Genomic DNA, 23,640 nt, shown 5'->3' with positions numbered 1-23,640 from the left:
AATGTTCTTCCTCTTCTTCCTCTCTCCTCATATTTCCAGCCTGCCTCTACATGACGTGCTATCTTATAAAAGGAAAAGTGCCAAAAGCATGTCATGGTGCAATAAATCTTGTCATTTTTGTTTACATTATGCATGGTAACATGCTGCTACAACAGCATGTGTAACATCAGTATTTGTTGAATTAATAACAGCATTCCGAATGTAATCAGTTCATCAAAATTTTAAAAAGACCCTAAATATGTCAAACAGACAAAGAACCTCTTCTCTCTTTCTGCTCCTCATAAAGGTCAGACCAGGGTCTGCAGAGGAAGTGCCTTACTTAACCATATAAACACAACTTATGGTTTAGATCTAGAGAATAGAGTATGTGCCCATTTTCCACTTTTCTGCTCTTACCATTTATTACAAACCTTACCTTTTTTTCCCTTGCCTGCAGCAAATGTTTCAACAGTAGTATTATTCTAAAGATTATTGCATAAAATTTCAAACGTTTTACTCTGGAACTTTGCACTAATTTCGGTATTACAGTTCATTATTACCATTGGAGATTGACGTGTTCTTCTAATATATCTTCCAAATGTGACATAATAACCCTACTCTTAGGTCTCCAACTAATGGTACACACTGGTCAAATAAAGATTTTTTTCCCAGCTTGGTTATTCTTTCACTTCTATCACTTTATTATTTAGGAAACCTTTCTTCCTTGAAATCAGGGTTGATGTGGTAAGATTATTAGATTATCAACAACTCATTAATACCATCTACCTTAGAGAACACCATTGTTTTGGTATTTTCTGTACAATTTTTAAATGCATTAGTAGAATAAGCCTTATAGTACTGAATATATGTCTATAACCTAACTAACAATAAAATAAAAAACACAGATTTTAAAATGTTGAGCATACTACATCAACAACTAAATACCAATATAATGAACATCATCAGATTGTAAATCAGCATGAAGAGTTTTTTTCTTAGTGAGGACATTTAGAGTTCCATGTGTGAAATAAAATACATCTTCCTAGCATTTGTTTTAGAGAGCGGATTTTTTCATCTGTGTCCAGGAAGGATCTATCACATTCAAAAACAAAAGAAATACAACAATGCCAGACTGCATGAATAGTGATTGTGTTTTGGAACGAAAGCCTTTAAACAAACACACTGTCAGTAATTTTTCCATCACTGGGCAGCCAAGGAGGACGACCAAAGAAAAACCTCTAGTGCCATCATGTGTCCTTAAGTGAGTTGACAGCTGAAGCACAGCAGACGAAAGGATCCAAAAGGACTAAATTACTATTTAGTTTAGTTTCTACTTAGTATTGCTCATCTCATTGACTAGAATGTAATACTACTGTTAATAAAGTACATAAGGAAATTCTGTTTTAATGTTATTTTCAGTTTGGTTTGACTTGGATATAAACTTTAAACTGGTTTCACTAATACTTGTTCCTGCTTTCTGTGCTCTGTGTAGACAACATTTATGGCCAAAACTGTTTCTTCATACTCTGTTGTTTCAGATGAGCTGATAGCATTGTAAAGGCTTTTTTTATTGGTAAAGTATTTTTAATATTCGACTTTAAAACAAGACTTATTTCCTGTTGCAGTTGAAGCTGTGTGGTACAGTAGGTAGCTCAATGGGGCAAAGTTGGCAGAGATAAACCATTCCCAAACAGCAGCATATGTCTGAGACTAAATCATTTATACAGTGGGAATAAACATGGCTTGGAAACGGGGAAATTACCATTGTTGTTGGTGGTTTGATTCTCAGGACTGTAACAGTAAAGCGTCTAACACAGTATAGAAACACACCTACTCTATAAATACTGTATGTACAAGAAACATATTAATCTGTATACATACTGTAGGCCATCATGTTACTTTTTAAATTTACATAAATTGACTTATACCTTTGTTTCCACCTACCATATAAAAATGTATGTTTAGGCAATTATAAATAATTTGTGTGCACTGATTTCAATGGATAGCAAAACATAAATCATAGTTCACTGAATAATGAAATAAGCAGAGATACCTCATCAGTTTAGTCATCAACAGCCTTGTTTTTATCTTTTTCGTCCTCAGCCAAACAGCTTATATTCATTTAAAATCAATCTGCTTAATTTCTATTGATTCACTGGTGATAAACACAGCCCTCAAAGGGCCCCCATAGATTATTCTTGTGTGTTTGCACCAGTTCAAATAAACGTTAAGCATGTTTGCAACAGTATTATAATTTGTTAAATAATACACAGTGCAGTATGTAGAAGATTATTTTCCATCTTCTTCTTCGTCAGTTAGTTTTCTATGCAATGGGAGAGAAATTTAAGCATGCAGTGCTCCGTTAGATTAGCTCTTAACATGCTTTTTTAAAGTGAGTCATCCCTTTATATCTTTATGTGTAAAGATTATATATCTTAATATTTATATTCTGTATCCCCATCGTCTTTATCATGACTGGAAGGTGGAGGATGGAGAGCAGAGAGATAAAAGAGGGATTGAGAGAGCACACTGGGGACGAGACCCCACCATTGAAGCACAATAACCACAGCTGAAAGGAAAGTCATGCCTTAATGGGATTTCACCGAAGAAGTCCCTCTTTCTCATAAGGCACTGCCTGGATTTATTTCCTAATGTTTTCATGGAGGTCAGCTGGTGAAGAAAAGTATCTGTTAATGCTAAAGAATTTCTTTGAGACACTTTCCGGTGCAAACTACTAAATGGAAGACGACAAGGAAAGAAAAAAGAGTGATACAGTAGATTGCACAGTTAAAATACAGCACACAGTAACAGAAGCTTACAAATCATAAGATTTATTACCACTGTTTGTATTAGCAGCAATACCCTGTCTGTGTGACCATAGGCAGATAATGTGACATGAGGTAAATATTTGCTGTATACAGTTTTTTAACATGATGGAATGTAAGTTATTTTTAACTTATTAGATTTTAACTCCATGTGTTTGGTCAGCAAACTGGCATCAAACAAAAGAATAGAAAAATCAATAAATAATAAAAATGTATTTTAAATATACATCATAGATCATATCCACTCCTATGAAAAACTCATAAAAGAACACTGTCCATGTATGTGTTTCAGTAAGCAGGAGAGATAAATATAGTACTATTTACACATAGTTTGAAAAGTGAAAAAAACAAAATTGCATCAGTACTCTTTTGCAGCTATATCAACTGCCATCTTTGCTGTGTGATGACACAAGTCCAGATTATAACGTGGTTGTGTAAATGAATAAGTGTCATTATATTCCAGTGATTACTCTGTAGCAGTGCCCATGGTGTTTGCAGCAGTCAGGAGTGAAGAGAACATAGAGTCTGGTCTTTGAGTCAGCACTTCTGGATCGTCTAATTCTGCCACCTGTGAGATGCAACATGCACTGTAAGTCTATGTTTAGGGTTGCAGTGAATTTACCCGTGTGCATCGTGTCTGTGTGTTACCTCTCCGTTGTCCATGACCAGAATACGGTCCGCGTGCATCACAGTGTTGATGCGGTGGGCGATGGTGAGCATGGTGCAGTCCTGGAAGGACTCTTTGATGGTGTTCTGGATCAGTGTGTCTGTCTCTGCATCGATAGACGCTGTTGCCTCATCCAACAAAATGATCTGTCGAACAAAGGTAGGGACAGTTAGTGATGAGGACAGCGGTGATGAGGGGGTTTGGGTTACGGTTAAATGCATGATCCTTGAGGAGGAATTGTTTCATTATGTAGAACATAACAAAACTGTGAGTACTGAAGACAAGATTATAAAAATATATATAATACAAGTAATCATATTAGTCAAACAGTAATTGATGTAAACATAGTCACAAGTTTTTTTAGTTTGTGTGGTTTTGACATGTGGCAGCAGCAATCCAGTTACTTACTGAGCAATAAAATTGTAGAGTGCAAAAAAAGAGGAATCAGAAGTCAGAAGAGAAAGATAGACATAGACATATATACATGTAGACAGACCTTGGAGTTGCGGAGTAGTGCTCTAGCCATACACATCAGCTGTCTCTCTCCTACAGAGAAGTTCTCTCCATTCTCAAACACCTCTGCCTGTAGCTTCCCCTCCAGTTTGGTGATCTGAGGAAACAAAACAGTACTCATTGCACTGATTGTGTTACTGCTATTACCACCTCTAAGAGTAACATAGACTAACAGTGACTAATTTATTTAAAAGGAAGAAGAGTCACTTAAGTATTTAAGTCTACAGCTTGATGACAAGTGTAAAGAAGTAAGATCAGTTTTTATCAACTTCTTTTATGTTGTACACTTACATCATGAACCACAAAATCAACAGTTTTATAGTGTAACTCTGGTTCCCACATTCTATTGCCTGTGACCCTATAAAGCAAAGATGTACAGTATTTACTAACCCTAACCCTAACCCATGTATTGCTGTGCAGACCTCATTACAAAGTGAGAAAAAAATAGAGTTAAAAATGTCTTTAAGAACTAGTAGACCAATAGAAAGTAAAGCTCAGTATGCTGGCTGATAAGAGTTAGTGTGGATGTAAATGACCACACACACTGTAATAAAACTAGGACTCTACAGTGCTTTCACTGTGCTTCACAGTACTGTTACATACTGAGTCCTTCATGTAGGTCTTCTCCAGCGCTGCCCAGATCTCCTCGTCACTGTAGTTATCAAAGGGGTCTAGGTTGTACCTGCAGGCAAACACAGTAGGTTAGCAAGTGCTTATTCTTCCAAAGTGAGAACAGGGCGTAATCATAAAGCTCCGTGGAGTCAGGGATAAGGTTACCTGACTGTGCCAATAAATAGCACAGGGTCCTGGGGGATGATGGACAGTTTACTGCGCAGATCCTGGAGACCAATGGCTGTGATGTCCACTCCGTCTATCAGGATGGTTCCTGCTGCTGGCTCAACCAGCCTGAACAGAGCCACCCCTAAAGAGGACTTCCCTTCAGACACAAAGCATAGAGGAATGCTTTATTGATGTTGCAACCTACAGTCATGGCTTCATAACACCCTAATACCATAAGATTCTAATTGAAACCTAAGTTAATTGATTTGATCCTGAATTCACTAAGACACAAGAGGAAACACTAAATTATACAAACATACAAAATTATGGGTAACCTCTACTAGAGTCAGGACCTTACCAGAGCCTGTCCTTCCCACAATGCCCAGCTTCTCTCCAGCTCGGATTGTGAATTGTAGCCCATTCAGGACAATAGGTGTTTCCTCTCTGTACTTCATCTTGTAGTCCCGGAAGGTGATGGCTCCGCTCTTTGGCCAGTCCTCTGGGACTTGAGCTTCCTTTATGTGTCGGGGTCCCTCAGACTTACAATCCTGTACACAATAAATAACAACTACTTTATAAAAGTGGAGAGGAATGGACTCAATCAGAAATTAACTGCAAGATGAAACTCTTTGGCTTCATTGGTAAAATAGAAGAAATGGTGCAGCAAATGTGCTTCTTGAGTAGTTTTTTATTTTCAAAACCATCCTTGGTAGACTTCCTGCTACAATTTCAGTGTACCTGGAGTCTACTCAGAACTTAGTAAAACTGCATCTTCTATGCATGCTGGGCTTGGAAAAATATATGGAATGAGTGAATAAGGGAGAAATTTTGGCCAATGTATCTGAAGAGACTTCCTGGCTGAATTAAGGTTAAATAAAAGCTCTACTGTGTGAAATAACAGCATATGCTCCCATGCAGCAAGCACCCAGTCAAGCTACTTCACTTGCTCAAGTTACCACCACATTATTAAAATGTGGTTACCACTAATTAAAGAATACAGTCTGCCTTGAGTTGACTTTTGTTGTGATTTGGCGCTATATAAATAAAGATTGATTGATTGATTATATAAGTAACCTATATTGTTTTAAGAAGACAAGACTGGTTATTGTAACGCTATATTGCAAACAGCACACAGATATCAGTCATAACTAACATAATCTGACTTGTCCATTTAAGTGTGAAATTGCTACAAAGGATGATGTTTTCTCCTTTTAAGTAGCCTCCATCCCGGTGAACCTGGAGGAAATTGCTGTGTAATCACTGTGACCAGGCCAGGAGGAGATTCAAGAATGAATAGATGGATGGATTGGTGATAGTATCCAGGCAACCCATGTGTGAACTGAGATTATTTTTCTACAGCAATGAAGTTTAGAGTCTGACCGTGATGTATTCCAGCAGCCGTTCCACTGAGCTGAACCTCGCCTCCACCTCCGTTGCCTGCCTCACTACGTACTGAAGCATGCCTGTCAACTGGAAAACACACAAACATCATTTGTATGCACACATGTTGCGGTATGCTTGGAATGTGTCCTTGAAAAAATAAAGCAGACAGGTATTGACATGTTATCTAAATTTACCTGTATGGTGTAGGACATGGCCAAGCCTTTCAAGGCTGGACTGATGACGTCATTACTGCTAAGCACCACAAAGAGAGACACCATCAAGGTCATGGTTGATGCCATGAAGTCAAGCCAGAAGGAGAGCCAACGAGTCCCAGAGTGAAACAGTAAAAAGTGGTTGGAGTTGATGTCATTCAAGGACTTGAACCTACAATATGAAAAAGGACAGGACAGGGTTTGTAATGTGAACATACAGCCTTAACCCACCGATAAAAAAAACTGTGTAACGCAGACAAGTATCAGGGACTCTGGTATCTTACAGTTTTATGTGGCTGTCTCTAACGTTGTAGGCATGGATAGTGCTGAGACCTTGCAGGGTAGAAGCGGTGAGGGAGATGCAGGGAGAGCGACTGATGTTCTCCATCCTCTTCATCTCACGAACACTCCTCTGGAAGATACTGCAGAGAGACCACAACTGGAATTCAGTGTACTGTACCTTCAACACTTTAGTCATTTACTGTCAATTTCTGTGCATACTTTTAAGACACGGAAATCTAGATCTCTCCGTTTCTCCAAAGTCAGTTTCAATCTTGCAATACCAGCCCAGTATCATGTTATGATTGAACAAAACATATGAATGCAATACCTGTGCTATGGTCTTAGCTGTAATACATATATATATAATACAGGTGGTCTAGTTGGGATAATGCAGTTGGAGTTTCCAATCCTTTGTAAAATGTGTATTTGGCAGTGCAGGTGATTGGTCAACATTAGATTTGTTTACATGAGTTTCCCTATAGATTTTTTTTTAGTGATATTTACTCACAACAGAATGAGGGTGAATAAAGCTCCAATAACCACCACAGCTACCAGCATGGGGGGAAAGACAGATGAGATGATGATAATGGTGAAGGTGACCAGAAGAGAAAACTGTAAAAAAGGATCCATATTTAGGGGAAGCACACTGTCGACCTCCTCTTGATCTTTGGCGAAGCGGTTAAGGACGCGGCCTGTTGGCGTCGTGTCAAAGAAACTCATGGGACTGGTGATAATCTGAGAAAGATAAACAAATAAAAAATCTTCACTGCTACTGTATATTACCAGGTTTGAAAGCTGTCATCTCTTTAAATATGAGAAAATTGTTTCGGCCACACCACATTACCTTCCTAAACATATTGTCATGGAATTTGCAGGAGGCGTTCAAGGTGACGTGAGTGTAGAAGAAGCATTTGATGGTGGCAAGTGCCAACATGACAATCACCATCACTCCATAAATCATTTGGTAGAAGTGCAAGTCTGGGTTTTGTGAGACATCTCCCTGGTCTGTCGTCGTCCTGTTGGTTGACTGGAACAAAACAGAACACATTGAGGATGTTATTGGAAACTAGGGGCCAGAGAAATAAATGATGAACACAACTGTGGAGCAGTTTAATAAAAAAAAAACGGAATGACTTGAAACAATACTTGTCATGATTGTTTTTGCTTCATTTCTTAATTTTGAAAAATCATTCTCTAAGATTTTAGATTTCAACCCAATAATATAACACTATATAACAATATAATGATCTATAACTATATATGTACACATAGGTTATAAATGAGTGTGTGCAAATCTGAGTAAGATATGTACTCACCCCATCACCTTGCCCTAACCAGTAGCTGAGCCACCAGTTGCTGAAGGCTGTGGATCCGATCATCAGCACAACATTCAGGATTGTGAGGAAAGTGATGAAATAACCTGCAGCAACATAGTCACACCAGACGTCATCAGTCTGCTTGTACATCTGGAAATGTTGTATTTCTGTATAGAATCATGCTGACATTTGTGTGTGTGTATGTGTGTGTTTTTTATCAGACCTCCGGCTGCCTGGCAATACTGATGGTAGATTCTCCAGGACACTGCACCTTCTGAGGAGGATTCTTGACTGACCAGCTGGTTGCCTTCCCCAACAGCTGTTTAAAAGAAAGAAAATTGATTATTTATTATATCATATTCATGCAGACACTAGGAATCTGCAGTAATGGTTTGGGACATAATCTTGCATGCCCTTTGTCTTTTAGTCTCCCATATTCAGATGGTACCATATGATGCAGAAACTTGATTACTTTTGTTGACTCACATTTTTGGTTGGCTGCCTTTCCATCGTCCTTTTCATCTGACATATCAAATGCTGGAAGGAAGCACAGATGTCAGTCATGTTGAAACTCAGACAGTATGTGTTCTACAACCACTCAGACTTTAACATACATTTCTGCCAATTGAATAAATTCAAGTATAACATTGGACTAAATCCCATTACAAAAAGACTTTTCTGAAGCTAAACACTCCTGAGACATTAACTCCTCACTTCTGTATTTTAAATGCACAATATGTCATTTCTGCCACTAGAGGTCTCTCAATCAAAACAATAACAAAAGAGGTTTGATGATGTAGTAGTGTGGGATCATGAGAGTTGTTGTCCTTAAACAACCAGCTTCTCTTGTTTAGGATTCTTTCAGTGTTCATTGTTCAGAAGGTTTTTATCAAGAGCTGAATTATTCCTCTCCAAAACAAACAAACATTATTATTTAAACTGATAAAAATACTGAATAAAGCATTTTAATGTTAAAAATGTCTCTCTGAAGCTGTTTGGTGGACACATGATGTCTACTGTGAGCCAAGCTGATAACATTTACTCAGTGTGTTTCTCTGATAACTTAAAATCCAGACATCTGATGACTAAAATCCTTCATCCAGTTAGAAGATATACTTACAAATGACCATGATCTATACAAAATATCATCAAAAAGTGTGTTAAAATGAAATAAAAGTCAAATTTCAAAGTAAAGTCAATACATGTACAAGAAATTGAGGTATCTTGGAGGTATGACGCCATTGATAGGTGACCAAAAAATTACAGATATCTGTGGGTTTAAAAAATTGTTGGAAACATTTGTACACATACTGTATAACATATATCAAATAGGTCTAATCAATTTTTAACATTTTAACATTAATAATGTCAGAATTGAAGGTTTGTTGCCCTATCTGCTATTGTGTATTGTTCCTCTTCACCCTCCCTTTTGTAACCCAATGGAGTGGAGCAATGTGTAAAGCAACATGTTGCACTTATCTTACAACATCTCTGAGTTTGTGTTTGGACTTATTCTACTCTTGAAAACTGCTTTTAGGGATTCATTTCCAGTAGTTAGTACTGAATGTGCTACACTGTGTCTTGGAATTCTGTGTGTGTGTGATGTTTTTTTCCTGGATTTATTCCCTACCTGGGTTCACAATGCCACTGTCTGCACGATCTCTTAGCTCAACCTCATTCAGCTGGGCAGGATCTAGCGGTGGCGTCTCTTCTTCCTCTCTTTGAGTCTATGAACAGTGTGCAAAAACATGTTATTGCTGAAAATAACTAACTGGAAGAACGTGTGCTGTTGTAGAACATATGTTCCTCCCTTCTATAAACCTTTGACATCTCTGAATGATGATGTTGCACCGAATGCACCAGCAATAAAAAAACAAAAAACACATTATGGTTTATGTATATCACTGAAATGATGTAACGCATGGTCCTGTAAAATGACTGTATTGTACATTTTTATCAAATAAAAGTTACAAGTGTTTTACAGCTAGCCATTTTGTGAATAGTCTTTGAGCTAGTAAAACAATAAAGAATTGGTGACATGGTTTTACAGCTAGTAAAAGAATGAGGAAATACATATGGTGAGAATGGCACACAGTGTACATTAGAGTCACGTAGTGAAAATCTTACTTTGGACTGCTCCATCTGGTAGTTGCTGATGAGCTGAGCGTAGCGTCTGTTCGCTGTCATCAGAGTCTGGTGGTTTCCTGCCTCCTGGATCTCCCCTTCTTCCAGAACCAAAATGTCATCACAGAACTCCAGATACTGACAGATACAAGCAAGAACACCTATGTCAAACAAATCATGCTTTCTAATATTCTAATATTTACTATCAGTGCATTTTACACATTCCAAATAAAATAATCTAATCTATATCTAATCTAATCTACTTACCTGGAGCTGGTGTGTAACCAGTATGATGGATTTCCCCTGCAGCTCCTTCTTAATACATTCTTCAAATATGTGTTTCCCCACATGAGCATCGACGGCAGATAGCGGATCATCAAGGAGGAAGATGTCTTTATTGGAGTAGACAGCTCTGGCCAGGCTGATCCTCTGCTTCTGCCCTCCTGACAGATTCAGCCCTCGCTCTCCTATCTGCCAACAACACAGCAGGACGAGCAGTCCACTGAACACATGGTCTGCTAGCTACAGCTGCAAAAGCCACTTTCCACTTTCACTACTTTCCCAGCCAGCTGGAACAAACAAAACTAGAGCAAATCTTGCAAAAAAAATATAAATAAAGCACAGGCAAGTACAAGAGAAGCTCACAGGGACTCACTGTAGACTGACCCAGACTTGAGTTACAGGTTTGATTATGCCATATTCAATTTTCCTAAATCAGTTGAACAGAGCAGTGTTTTTTTTCACGGAGTAAAACTTTTTGCAAACTTTCTTTGCACAGTATGTGAGTGTTTTATCTCCCAGAAAATGAACCTGAGCTACCAAATATAATACAGCATGGCATGTAATGAGTTTTAGTAGGAGATAGTCTAATACAGTTTGCATAGTTTGTAGTTAAAGTTACTAATGAAGTTAAAAACGCCATCCAAAGATTATGCTGTAATCAACCAAATTACACAAGTTTAAAAATGGCCTTAGAACTGTTCAATTATGTAAATCATTGATTGTTCCAACTGATGTTTAAATAATGACTGTTGGCTTTAGTAGAAGTAGCAAAGTTCAAACTCATCTTTTTTTCTTTTCTTTTGCTCCAGTTGTTGAGTTGGGTTTTTTTTTTATTTTGGGTTATATTCAGTTGCCTTAAGCTCAAAACTAACAGCTTCAAACAACAGTGTCTATTATTTTTGTCAAAATAAGCAGAATTTGAAGACTCAGCATCCGTTGATGAACCGATTTAGAATATACTTTAAAATGCATTGGTCAAATTATCATTAGTAGTAGTATAATTTCTCATTTCTGATTTAAAATATTTTTGTCCAAACACTCAGAATGCCTCTGTTACATTTGCAAAGAAAGCCTCTATGGTCCTTCTCAGCACTGAATTCATTGTGTGAAACCAGACGTTCACAAGGAGCTTCACAGAGAGTGTCACTCTATAAAAGCTCTTCTAGACTTTGAAGATATAATTAAAAAGCATTAAAACTGTGTGCTTGGAGAGTTCATTGTGCAGGAGGGAGCTCCTACCTCAGTTTGATCACCATATGGAAGGATTTTCAGGTCTGCTCTGAGGCTACAGACATCAACAACTCTGTCATATCTGTGAAGAGAAAATTAAATACAGTTAACTGCCTGAGGGACCAACAAGTAAAGTGTATTCATCAGATGGATTTCAAGGACAGGATTTAGTTGTTTAATTCAATTTTGTTAATATTGAAAAGTAACAAAATGGAATGTATCATTTTGCCATCTATTTGAAATCCATGATTCTGTCCTCAGAAAATGTAACATATTGAATGCAAAGATTATATTTAATACAAACACATATAGTTATCAGCAGCTCATTGTTGAGCAAACTTTTTATTTTACATACTGTTAATTTTAGTTTACTGCCTAATAATAATAATAATAATAATAATAATAATAATAATAATAATAATAATAATTATAACAATAATAATAATAATAATAATAATAATAATAGGTACATTAATAATGATTTATATTGTTTTAATCAATACTAGTTTAGTCATTATAATTAGCATCATTGAAAGCATTAAAAGCCACATTGGTTAATAAAATGTAAATCACTGCAGACATGCTCAGACTATCCCCATCAGTTTATGTGAAGTTAACATACTAGCTCTATACTTCTTATTTGACTATTTCTGCAGAGCAACAGACAATGCTACAGTTCTGCATGTCATTTAGGGAGACACTGTTGTGGGCAAGTCTATATTTACTATTCCTATAGTATTTACTTATTGCATAGTCACGATTACAGTGCAGGCACAGCTGAAGTCATGAATCAAAGCAGAATGACAAGAAAAAAAAATACTGTGCACAGGTCAGCAGTCTCACTTCTTGCCCTACCTGGCAGGACAGAGTGACTCTCTAAAGATAATTCTATTAGATAACAGAGGTTACCCCTGCTCTTATTTGGCTATCTTGCCAAATGTGAGTTTACAAGGATAAGAGGTACTTTCTCCCAGTAAAACATTTGTCACGTGAGATAACACTGAAAGGAGACCTATTGGAAATTAATAATCTACATGCTTGTTATTGCTGTAATGAGGACCTGTGGTAACTTATTAACATCTCATGCGGTATCCCCATAGTTTGTATAACCTCCCATTGTTTTGACAGTCATCTGGCATTCTTATCCGTGGTAACATTATAATCAGTGATAATAATTGTAGGTTGAGTGATGTATTACTTGGCCTGGACAAAAGGTTCCCCCATCAGAATATTTTCCTGAACTGTTCCATGGAATATCCAGGCCTGCTGGGAAACGTAGGCAAATGTCCCATCAGCTACGAGGGAGCCCCGAAGAAGATGCATCTGAAATATAAAAATTAGATTGTGTAAAATCATGAAAAATAATAGCCAATGAAAATGGCAGACATAAACATCAGAGGTTTACAGAGATGTTGAAAAAGGAATATTGGATTAAAAAAAAGACAAAAGAGGAACGAACCTGTTCCAAAATGCTAGAAATCAGTGATGTCTTCCCACTCCCCACGTTCCCACAGACGCCAAGCAAGTTTCCCTTCAGGAAATAACACCAAGCTTATTATTAGCTTTACTTATAGCCCAATCTAGTTAACTTCTTTAATCATTATCAGTGGTAAAGCCTACCTTAGGCAATGTAAAGGAGATGTTTCTCAGAGTTGGCAAGGCTTCAGTCCTCTCATCCTGGGACGTTGTATCCACCTTGTTTCCCTTCACGTCATTGGCTGTGCTGAGCGGGGGATCTGGCTGGCTGTCTGGTTTGGTCCAGGAAAATGTGGCGTTTTTCATCACCAGAGCAGAATCACTATCTTTCCTCTGCACCAGATAGGGTTCTGGATTCTGGATCAGCAATATTTTCTGGGTTGGGGAGGGGGGGCAAAACAGAAAACATGGTATTTATAAGCATTTTCATGTTTTTCAAATTGAGACTTTACTTTCAAACTGGGTAAACATATACATACAACACACACACAATGACTCTGTGAAGACTGTGTCTAAAGATACACAAGGGCTGCTGATGCATCATACCAGCCTCAACTGAACTTTGGAATGCATTTTTTTGCTCAGAGCAATTTCTCTGGATTCGGGCTCCCTTTTTTTTTTTTTTTTTTTTTTTTACAGTGAAGTGGTGTTTCAAGAGAATAGTTTCAGGGTCAGTATTGAGAGCACAATTGTTACAATGAATAATAACCATTTGGCACAAAGTTATTGTATTAAGACAGACTTGAAAAACAGTCAAGTTGTACTGTAGGTTGGCATTACATGTTACAACAAGGCTATACAAGATGAATACATCTAGTTATTTAATTGAACAAAGGAATAGATCAACATTTTGGGAACTTCGGGTATTTGAGCAAATTGATACTGCTCTCATATGCCTCAACAGCACCTTTTATATCACTAATTTACACAATACATCTTGTTTGTTTAAGCTGCACAAAGCCAAAATGTTTTAAATGACAAATTGTAGTTTTATGCAAAGTTACAAGTTACCAAGTTACCAACATGATATAACAAGTTAAATAGTGAGCTTGTGCTGGTACAGTAGACTGTAAAGCTCACCTCTGTCATCTTCAAACTGAGCCAGGATAGCTGTTTCCCAATATTCAATATTTGTTCTAAGCTGAGCTAATTCATTCATTTATTTAAGTATGTTAAGCCTTGGAAAACATTGAGGTTTCCCATATTTGCAATGATGCCAAGATAGAGTTAAAAACATAATAGAGTGTTGATGTTGAGAATGTGTTGAAGATAATTCAATGTGTTTGGTGCAAAAAAAGAATCTAAAGGCATATTTTCCCAGATTAGAATAAACCAGCTGGGACCTGAAGCATAAAACAGTTAGTAGAGTGAGTTTGATGGTGTCCCATGGTCCAGTCTAGCATAGATGTTATATAGGGTGGAAAATGTCTAATGAGGGATTTATCACACCTCTGTGCAGGAGAGGACCTACCAACTTTGTCATACTGAGTGAAATGGTGAGTGCCATATGAATCTAAGGTAAAGAATCTGAGGGCATAATCATAAACTGAGTCTAGGGGTTTGAGAGTGGAAGTAGCAGCATGTCTGTAAATTATATCACTATAATCTAAGACTGATAGAAAGTCTTGTCTCATATGCTCTGAGTCTGCGGTGGTTGTGAAGACAAAGCATAAATCTTTGGAGCAAACATACTCACTCAAATCCAAACTGAAGGCACAGAAAATAGTAACCCAGATAGAGCCCAACATGATGGATCCACTTTAGTTTAGGACTTTATTTTATTTTCAAATGCAGCCCTTATTTTACTTGAAAACTTGCTGACATTGTCTGTCTGGCCAATGCCTAGCAGGTGTACAGTTTCACCCCCATTAAAAGTCTCATTCTCATTGCCCTCAAAAACCACAACAATATATATATATATTATTTATATCCTGTGCAGTACAGCTGATTTTTTAAACCTCTTACATGGAAACAAATGCTGCAGAGACATTTTGCAGATAGCTCTCTGCTGAAGGCCATGAACAAACATCATTAAGACTATACACATAACTGTTAGAGCTTAAAGTCAAATCAAACATGAAACCACGTATCAGTATCACAGGAGCTTGCAGGACAGGCAGAGATACACCCGTAGAGGCTCGAAAGTGACAGGTGATAAAAGCAGCATCACACCATAGGAAACTATGAGATAATATAATCATTTTTCCAATTTTTCATAGAGTAACAATATACACATACTGTATATCAGATTTATTTTAAAAACCCGCCTGTGCCATCAACTAATTCACACAGTGTAAATAATCCCAAAAAGTATTTAAAGTCAGTATTGCAAATTTACAGTGTCAAACTCTTTGTGGAGCAGGATAAAAGTGGAGAGTCAGGACAATTTACCTGTGACATGCTCTTGTGACATCTTGGTTGGTCAAACTGGCCTTTGAAGTGATGTTTATATGTAAATGTTTTATCAAGACAAATACCTAGTTATTCATATCCTATATACTGTGACTCCCTTAATATTGCAACCATTCAGTGTGAATTAGTGTAGACTGTAATCTCTTGCTCTAGAAAAAAGCATAAACTTGCATTGAGTCCTAGTTTAAGATTGATACGTGAATCTTGAAAGGCATTTACAGGCAGGTACTTCACAGAAAGCTGTACAGAATCAGCAAAATAATACAGAATAGTGTCATCTGTGTAAAGATGCACACTACAGTCAGTTAGAGAGAGTTAGAATAGTTTACAACTAATGTCACAATAGACACTATACATAGGTCTGAAACCAGACTCCTAATAATCTCCTGACTGTACCTTCTTATACACAATCCAAACATGAGAGAGACATCGATCCTCTGTGTAACTGCTGGTAATGAAGCAAATAAAAGTATTCCCCAAAATGTTTAACTATTTTAAAATGAATTAGTTCAGCATTGCTGTGTATCAATAAATAACATTTCAGCTGCAATAACTTAATGAGCAGAGCACAAAGAGAAAATGTTACCTTCAGTCGAGATATTGACACTGCAGCCTCGGCCAAGGCCTTCACACACAAGGGCATTAGAGCCAGGCAGAACCTCATTGAATTGAAGATGGCGATGGTGGTGAAGGCCTGGTAGTAACACAAAGAGTGATGCTTAAACACTACTTGACACATTGCAACACTGACAACACTGAGTCATATATCGGTTTTACATATCAACTAGACTAGAGCACTGTAGCTGCCAGCTGTTTAGGTTTATTTTACAATTTTCACAGCAAATATACAATCTTCCTTAAATAGGAATAAGTTCCAGGTATTTTTTATGTTTCATTAATTCATGTTTAGTTTAAAGGGGTAAGTGGTTAAAACATGAGTACTATTGTGAAAACCAAGTAGCACCATCCTATGAAGAAGACAGAGCTGCTGAAGTGTTAGGGTCAGTAAGTATGTGGACAGTGACATTTTCTGCTGTGCTCTAGTTTACATCCACATCAAACTTAACTTAATGTAGGAAATGCAGCCATTTGTAGGTATAAAGTAATCCTCTGAATTGGTACTCACATCAGAAGTGTTGAGCTTTAAGCCCAGCAAAGTGTGTACTGTGAAGGTGAGAATAGTGGCGAGGGTGGGGATGATGCTGGTGATGCTGGTATTGGCATTCTGGACGTAACCGGCCTTCTGCAGTTGTTTTTTCTCATGTTTCCTTAATTCTACAAGAAACAACATTAGATATTAGGTTTTCCAACCTGTCCTGCTGGACCTGAACACTGCAATCACATTTCAGCTCACACTTATCTACCACTCACCTTTTATTGTACAGGAGCAACTGGGTGCTAAATTATTTGCTAAAAAAATAATCTAACATGTACTATAATTACACTCTGGAGACCATATTTATCTTTAAAGCATTTTTATATGTTATAATTCAACATTTAATTAAAAAACAATTGTCTTTAATATTGATGCTTATACCTTGTAGCACTTTGAGATTTGCTTTTAATGTAATGTGTGTTACAAATCAAATGTATTATTATCATTATTACAGTTGTATAATACATATGACCCTAATTCTATTCCATCCTACTGAGGCAGTGAGCTTAATAAACAGGACAGCTCCTACATCTATTAACGTCTTCCAGTCTGTAATTTGTCTTCTGGACTGGAAGACAAATTCAGCATGTCCCCGCCTACGTAACTTCATACCTGCAATCTTCTTCTCAAAGGATTCCTCCCAGGCATACATCTTGATTAGTTTGATACTGTTGAGAATCTCATTCATTGTGCGAACTCGGCTGTCTGTGATTACTATGGCTTTCCACCTGAATATGTTAATGAGCTTGGCCAGGATAAACTGAAAGCAGAAAAAACAACCATATTAATATTAGTGACAGTAGTGATAATTAGTGACATACATCAAAATAGCAAATATAGTTCATCTGAGCCTGTACATGTATCTGAGTTAGTTAAGACCAATAACCGAGATCTGCAACATTGAGGGCAGTTAATATTATCCAACTAGTAGGTAATTAAGCGGTGGAGAAAATAACATTGTTTTATAGAAAACTGAGATGTTGAACTCTAACCTGCGTTAAATTGTCCTTATCACCACAAACTATACATTTGTGTCATATGTCTGAAATCAGCGTAGTAGAATTTTTTTTTTTTCCACAAGAAATATTGCTGACCCCCTACTAGAACAGAAAGAGTCAGTTTCACTACCAGGTGTCTTGTCTGATTTAACTAAATGCCTGAGGCTTAGGTGTTTACAGAAGTTGAGGGCGTTTTCACACCTATAGTTTGATTGTTTGGTCCGGCAGGCAATAAATAGTTACAATGTAGCATACAGACTTTGGAAGTTTCTGTTTCACATACACTAAGTCATTGCCTTTAAATACCATGTACCTTTAGTTCAGTATTGGTCAGGATGACAATAAACACAGATTAATAGACTAGGAAACCAGTCACAACCTGAAGTACATTTCCAGTATCTCAATGTAGACCTTAAATCATGGCTATAGATACAACATATGTTTTTTTTATTGGATATAGGTGCAGTTTTAATGTGCAGACCTGTATGGGGATGAAGATGAGGTAGGTGCAGACTCCAGTCAGCGCAGTGTAGCCCAGAATGTAGCAGGCGTAGACCACACAGACAATAAAGAGCACTGGAGTGGACAGCATGAAGCTCAGAAACAATATTGCCTCAAAGATCCTGTGGCCGTCATTTGTCAAAACATTTATCATCTTGATCAGAGAGAAAGAAAGAGAGAGAGAACAACACATATTGAAATTCCAACTGAATCCTAGTAGGACATTAATTAAGATCTTTTAGGCACACAAATGTTTTTCTTTACACTAATTACTATTCCTCGCCAAGTGTAAGAAGAAATGACAACTGGTGCTAAGCAGATCTGAAGAGTCAAACTGAAGACTGTTGAGTTTATAACACAGTCTTTACCTCTCCCATTGAAATGCCGCTGTGCACCCGCAGAGAGATGACTTTCTGGTAGGCCACTGCAGAGAAGGCTCCTTTCAGTCGGACTGCTGTGCGCAGGTTCACGGCCCACATCAAGGATATTAGGTAGGCTTTGAGGAACTCTGTGGTGAACATGGCAAAGGACAGACCCACACCGTGGTACACTGTGTAATTCTCTGGATTATCAACGTAATTCAGAATTTCATAGACCACAACAGCCTGAAAGGAAAGAGAGAGACAGAGGTTTGTAACATTGCAATATAGAAACAAACAGCATTATAAGCAAGGTCACAGCAGGTGCTATTGTGGCTTGGACCAATATAAAAAGGAGACAAATAGTATTTTTTCTGTTTTAGCGGTATATATGATCTGGTCTGTCTTTATATTCAGTTTACAAAAGCAACAAAGCAAACTTGATACCAGTTGTGTTTTTTCCACTATTAATAAAAGTAGAAAACTACAGTTGAATGTGAATCACATACTGCTTTTCTCTGTGTTTTGGAAACATTTGTCAGTCCCAAATCACTTTGTGACATCACTCATAATGAGTTAAGTTGCATTTCTCAACTAGCTCTCCAAAATCTGTCAATTAACCATTACATGATAACAAATGTAGGAAATATGCTCAGGTGTAACTACTTGCCAAGTCCTTACAACAATTGCACAGTGTTTTCTAAAATAAAGTTTAAGTCCCACTCCAGTCAAAAATGTGCTTAGCTTGTTGTTGATTGATTGATTACAACTAGTTTGGTCCAGTGTGAAATTTGTAGAAACCTGAAAGCTCCAGTGTACATACACTGAGAATGGAGTGTATGGTGACGTTGGAGAAATCTAGCATCCAGCAGTCAATCTTTTATCTACAATTAACAATGTTTGCACATGAATCATTTCTGGTTTTAAACTTACATTAAACATGTATTAAAATGTGTCTGGGATGGATTTTTAAATCAATATATAAATCTATTACCAATAACTGAAAGACGTCCCTATACATTAAAGTCTATTATAAAGCATTATTACCCATTAGACACATCATCAACTTTGTGTTTTTCTTATTGAAGACTATTTCAAGAATGATTTACAATCAGTGTGCCAGCAGGATAAACTTCAAATGAAGCTGTTGGACTCAGCCGATAGATGAAGAAATGATAGAGATAAAAAAACAGCGATGGCGACTCACCGGACCCAGAAACGCCATCACCATTGCAAAGACACCAGCAATAGCGGATAGAATCAGTCTGGTTCTTTGAAAGCGAAAGAACACTCGAACCAAAGAGGCTTTCTCCAGGCCTTTCTTTGCCACTTCTTCCTCCCAGAGTCTCTGAAGTCTGCACAACACACACAATCAGAGTTAAAACACTCTAATGGCACTTTGGTGGGTAGCAAAATACACACCCCCATTGGATGTTTCCTCTCCTTATCATGATTTATTTTTTCTGATATAATTTCTGCCAGTAGTCTTGTGATTTTTTTATGTCTACAAGTATTATGTCAAATGACAGCAAAGAAATGTGGGGCATCATGAATAAGCATGAAGAGTGTCACACCTTTCTCCGCTGGTGTCAGCAACGTCAAAAGGAGACAGGTTGAGAGAGGTTACATCGATCTTATTCCTGAACATGCCCCACATCATGGGGGTCATCCAGGCAAAGGTTGTAAAGGACAGGAAACCTGCATTGTCCAAAGGATGGGACCTAGACACAAGAAATGTACCCAATATCAGCTAACAGAACTGACATGTGACCTCAAAATTGTTTATGAAGTGCATCAATACAGGTGAAATAGAACAAGTAGAAAATAAAACTGACTCTGATGAGGACCAGCGGATGGGTTTGAGGGTCTGAAGGCTCTGCTCATATTTTCTAAATGGGGAAGGATGGGGTCTTTCACTGTAGCCTGAAGCAATATGTTCTAGACCGGTGGCTTCAGATCCAGTTCTCCATTGGTCAACATTTTCTGTCTTGTGAGTCAGAAATACAAAGACAATCAAACAGAAAGGCAGAGCTGAGCAGAGTATGCCTCAGAGGAGGTAGAAAAAACAGAGCGAGAGTGTCAATATTCCAGCTATGAGTCTGGAAAATGAGATCAAACACATCGGTCAGAAAAACAGGATACAGGAGGAACAATAGGAGAGGAAAGATCAGAGGCAGTGAAAGGAACATGTGGAGGGGTCAGGAGTGTTCTGGTAGAAGTTGATGTTTATTCTGTACTTACAAAAGAGACTCTTCGAGTATGGTTTTTCTCCAAAGAATACTGCTTCTTCATTTTGTCCTGCACAGAGAGCAGCAAGCATGAAAAGTGACTGTTTTAGCAGCCAGTAATATATTCTATGTAAAAACATTGCTTGGTTGCTTGAAGCCTAATTTCCCAGATAGAGAATTTTGACTATATCTACTGTTGCTGGAGGCTGAGGATCACATTTCATCCTGTTATTACTATGTGTAATGACATGACTTTCCTTAAAGCTACTGTACATAATACATTACAGTATGACAGAACTGTTGCTACAACCAACATGGTGTTACTGTATTTAGGAGCGTATTGATTGTTTGGCAGTGTGTAGCAATTTCGGATGTTTAATCAATAAGCTCTCGTTAATAAAGGGGGCACCACAAAAATGAATTAATATGAATGAATTGGTTAATTAATACATTTTAATAAATCAATACATTTTGATAAATCTGTCAAATTTCTATGAATTCAACTTTGTTACTCAATATAGTGGCATGAATGAAAGATGATGGTGAATGATGAATTTAAATGAAGGATATGTAAGTTTTACTGAGTTTTACTATTAATGAAAATTTGAATTACTCCATCTGACATCAACCCTTAATTAATGCAATATTTGGATCCTACTTTCATCTAGTTAGAGGACCTCAGCTGTCTGTCCTTCAGAAACACGTGTACGCTCGCCAAGTGGAAGATCTCAGAGAGTGTCGCAGGTCCAGGTGGGGTGCTATGAGTATGGTCTGGGTCAACTGGTCTCCTGTCAGACTGCCTTGTCCGATATGATAAATCTGCCTGCAGACTCTATCCCTATCTGTTCTAATGAGTCATAAAGGTTAACAGTTTATCTGCTGAATAGCTCTCATAGGTTGATGACAGACGAAGGAAAAAGGCCAATTTAACTCGTTCACTGTTTAATATCTTTTCAGAGAGATCACAGCACTGGCCACACGTCAAAAATTCTCAAAAATGTCAAAACAGGCTGAATGCAAAACTTGGTGACCTGCTTACTTTCAGGACCTTTCTTTGTACGTTTGCTGGCGAAAAACACAAGATTACAAAAATAAGTTAAGAAGAAAAATTGGCTCGCAAACTAAGATAAGGTAAAAAATAACTAAAAGGTCAAAAGAATAAGGTGACAAAAGGAAGAGTGTGTGAGGTTAAGAGAGGAGCAAAGCAGAGGTGAAGCTAAACCCCCGTTTCAGATGGGTGCAGCTGGTTTTTGTCCCTGGGGAGGGCTTGTGTGTCAGCCAATCAAATTCATCACAGCTACTTTGAGGATCTATATTTACAGCTTTTTACTGCAAAACTTTTCATCATCATCATTCATTCATTATATAATCCTGATTATAAAATGCAATTGCATACTATAATACAGTAACACAGAACACAGGATGCATTACTCTGGCATATTAAACCTGGTCCAATTTACCAATCTCAGGGTCAAAGGTGGCTCTGAGCAATACTGATGCTGTGGCAGCTATCCTATACACACACACACACACACACACACACACACAAGGACCAACTCATGTTTTGCCCTGTTTGGGAGTAGCAGGAGAATTAGCTCTCACATACTTGTCTTTGATATTGAGAGGAAACTGGAGCTTCCTGGCAGAAACCCACACACACACAGTGCCAACTACTGAGCTACCGTGCTACACTCAGCAGGACCTTCCTTTCACACTTTATGAGAAACATCTAAAAATAAGGGCGTCAATGAATTACAGAGGCTCGCCTCCTACCAGCCTCTCACCAGCAATCTTACTGTGTCAAAGTGCCCACATCCAAATTGAAAGTATTGAATGCATTGAGATGAGTCCATGTGACCCTTATTGCTGTGTAATAAAACACAAAAAGGCAAAATGCTGTTTATATTGCATGACAGGCTTACATGCAAAATGGATGAATCTGTTGTAATGTGTTAGACTGTATTATGAGAGAAGGTATAATGCAAAATAAATATGATCATATAAGTAAGACTTTGTTTATTGTTCATCATCATAATTGTGACACACTCAACACATATTAATTATTGCTTTACACAGACTTAAAGCCCTGAGATGAGTTCCTAAACACATCTCAGCTCTGACAATGATCACTTAAGGACCTTCATGCTAAGAGTTCAGGGCTTGCACCTTTTAGAGATGCCACATAATGCAGCAGTGAGTAGCAACAATGCATCAGATCCTGAAAAAATAAAGACTACATCTATTTTACTGGTTTGTGAACTGACTTCATTTAAACTAGATTTTTGTTCAGAAATGTTGTAATCAAAACGTTCAAAAAGTGTTTAAATAAAATAAAAAAGACATCATTTTAGCATTAAATTTGAAACAAAACTTAACTAAATATATTCAAAGCTGTAACAGGGAACCATGGAGTCATTGCTATAATTCTATTATAAAGCTGGGCTAAACTAGTCATAAAAAATACATATAAGTGAGTATAGTACAGTTAAATATACTTATGTGAATAAAAGTAAATTAAATGGAACCTGATTAAAATAAGCTAAATTTAAATTAAACTAAACTACCAAAATCTTGCCAAATCTTAAATTAAGGGACACAAACAAAATTTAACATACACTAAGGTAACAAATTACTGCAGTAAAAAACAACCAAAATGTATTAACACACATTCAAACTGAACTAACTGTAAGTCTTGCTATTAAATGGCAGAGTGAAAGTGAACCATACCTCTGTGTGGAGGACGAGGACGACGCACTGCAGCTTGTTCAACTAAACCCAAAGTAGACAGTGAAGCAGCATTTTACTCTGTGTTACACAATTGGCTTTTTATAGAGATCAAAGGTTGGCCTGTTCAGAGGTAAATGTCCCTCCTCACTCACTGGAGGAAAAAAAAATGCAGTCAGTAAGACAAACCAAG

At 37.4% G+C, this 23,640-nt stretch overlaps 1 protein-coding gene across 1 annotated transcript; it reads right to left on the bottom strand.

Annotated features, from left to right (window-relative positions):
• Positions 1–1,985: 1,985 nt before the first annotated feature.
• abcc12 (ATP-binding cassette, sub-family C (CFTR/MRP), member 12) lies at positions 1,986–23,514 on the bottom strand. Its single transcript, XM_053339427.1, has 31 exons — positions 23,451–23,514; positions 20,737–20,793; positions 20,331–20,482; positions 20,070–20,216; positions 19,703–19,850; positions 18,505–18,741; positions 18,117–18,290; positions 17,250–17,397; positions 16,608–16,756; positions 16,068–16,175; positions 13,214–13,444; positions 13,053–13,124; positions 12,792–12,916; positions 11,603–11,675; positions 10,349–10,552; positions 10,085–10,219; positions 9,588–9,684; positions 8,444–8,494; positions 8,181–8,276; positions 7,958–8,061; positions 7,486–7,668; positions 7,150–7,376; positions 6,644–6,781; positions 6,342–6,531; positions 6,145–6,234; positions 5,123–5,312; positions 4,762–4,921; positions 4,588–4,666; positions 3,968–4,081; positions 3,453–3,617; positions 1,986–3,372 (listed from the first exon to the last, which is right to left on the bottom strand). The coding sequence occupies exons 2-31, from the start codon at positions 20,785–20,787 to the stop codon at positions 3,271–3,273; spliced, it is 4,140 nt and encodes a 1,379-aa protein (XP_053195402.1). The 5' UTR covers positions 20,788–20,793; positions 23,451–23,514; the 3' UTR covers positions 1,986–3,270.
• Between the last annotated feature and the right edge of the window lie 126 nt (positions 23,515–23,640).

This window comes from Scomber japonicus, chromosome 1 (assembly GCF_027409825.1).
Source record: "Scomber japonicus isolate fScoJap1 chromosome 1, fScoJap1.pri, whole genome shotgun sequence".
In the NCBI taxonomy this organism is placed as follows: domain Eukaryota; kingdom Metazoa; phylum Chordata; class Actinopteri; order Scombriformes; family Scombridae; genus Scomber; species Scomber japonicus.
This window is presented reverse-complemented; position numbering and strand designations above follow the sequence as displayed.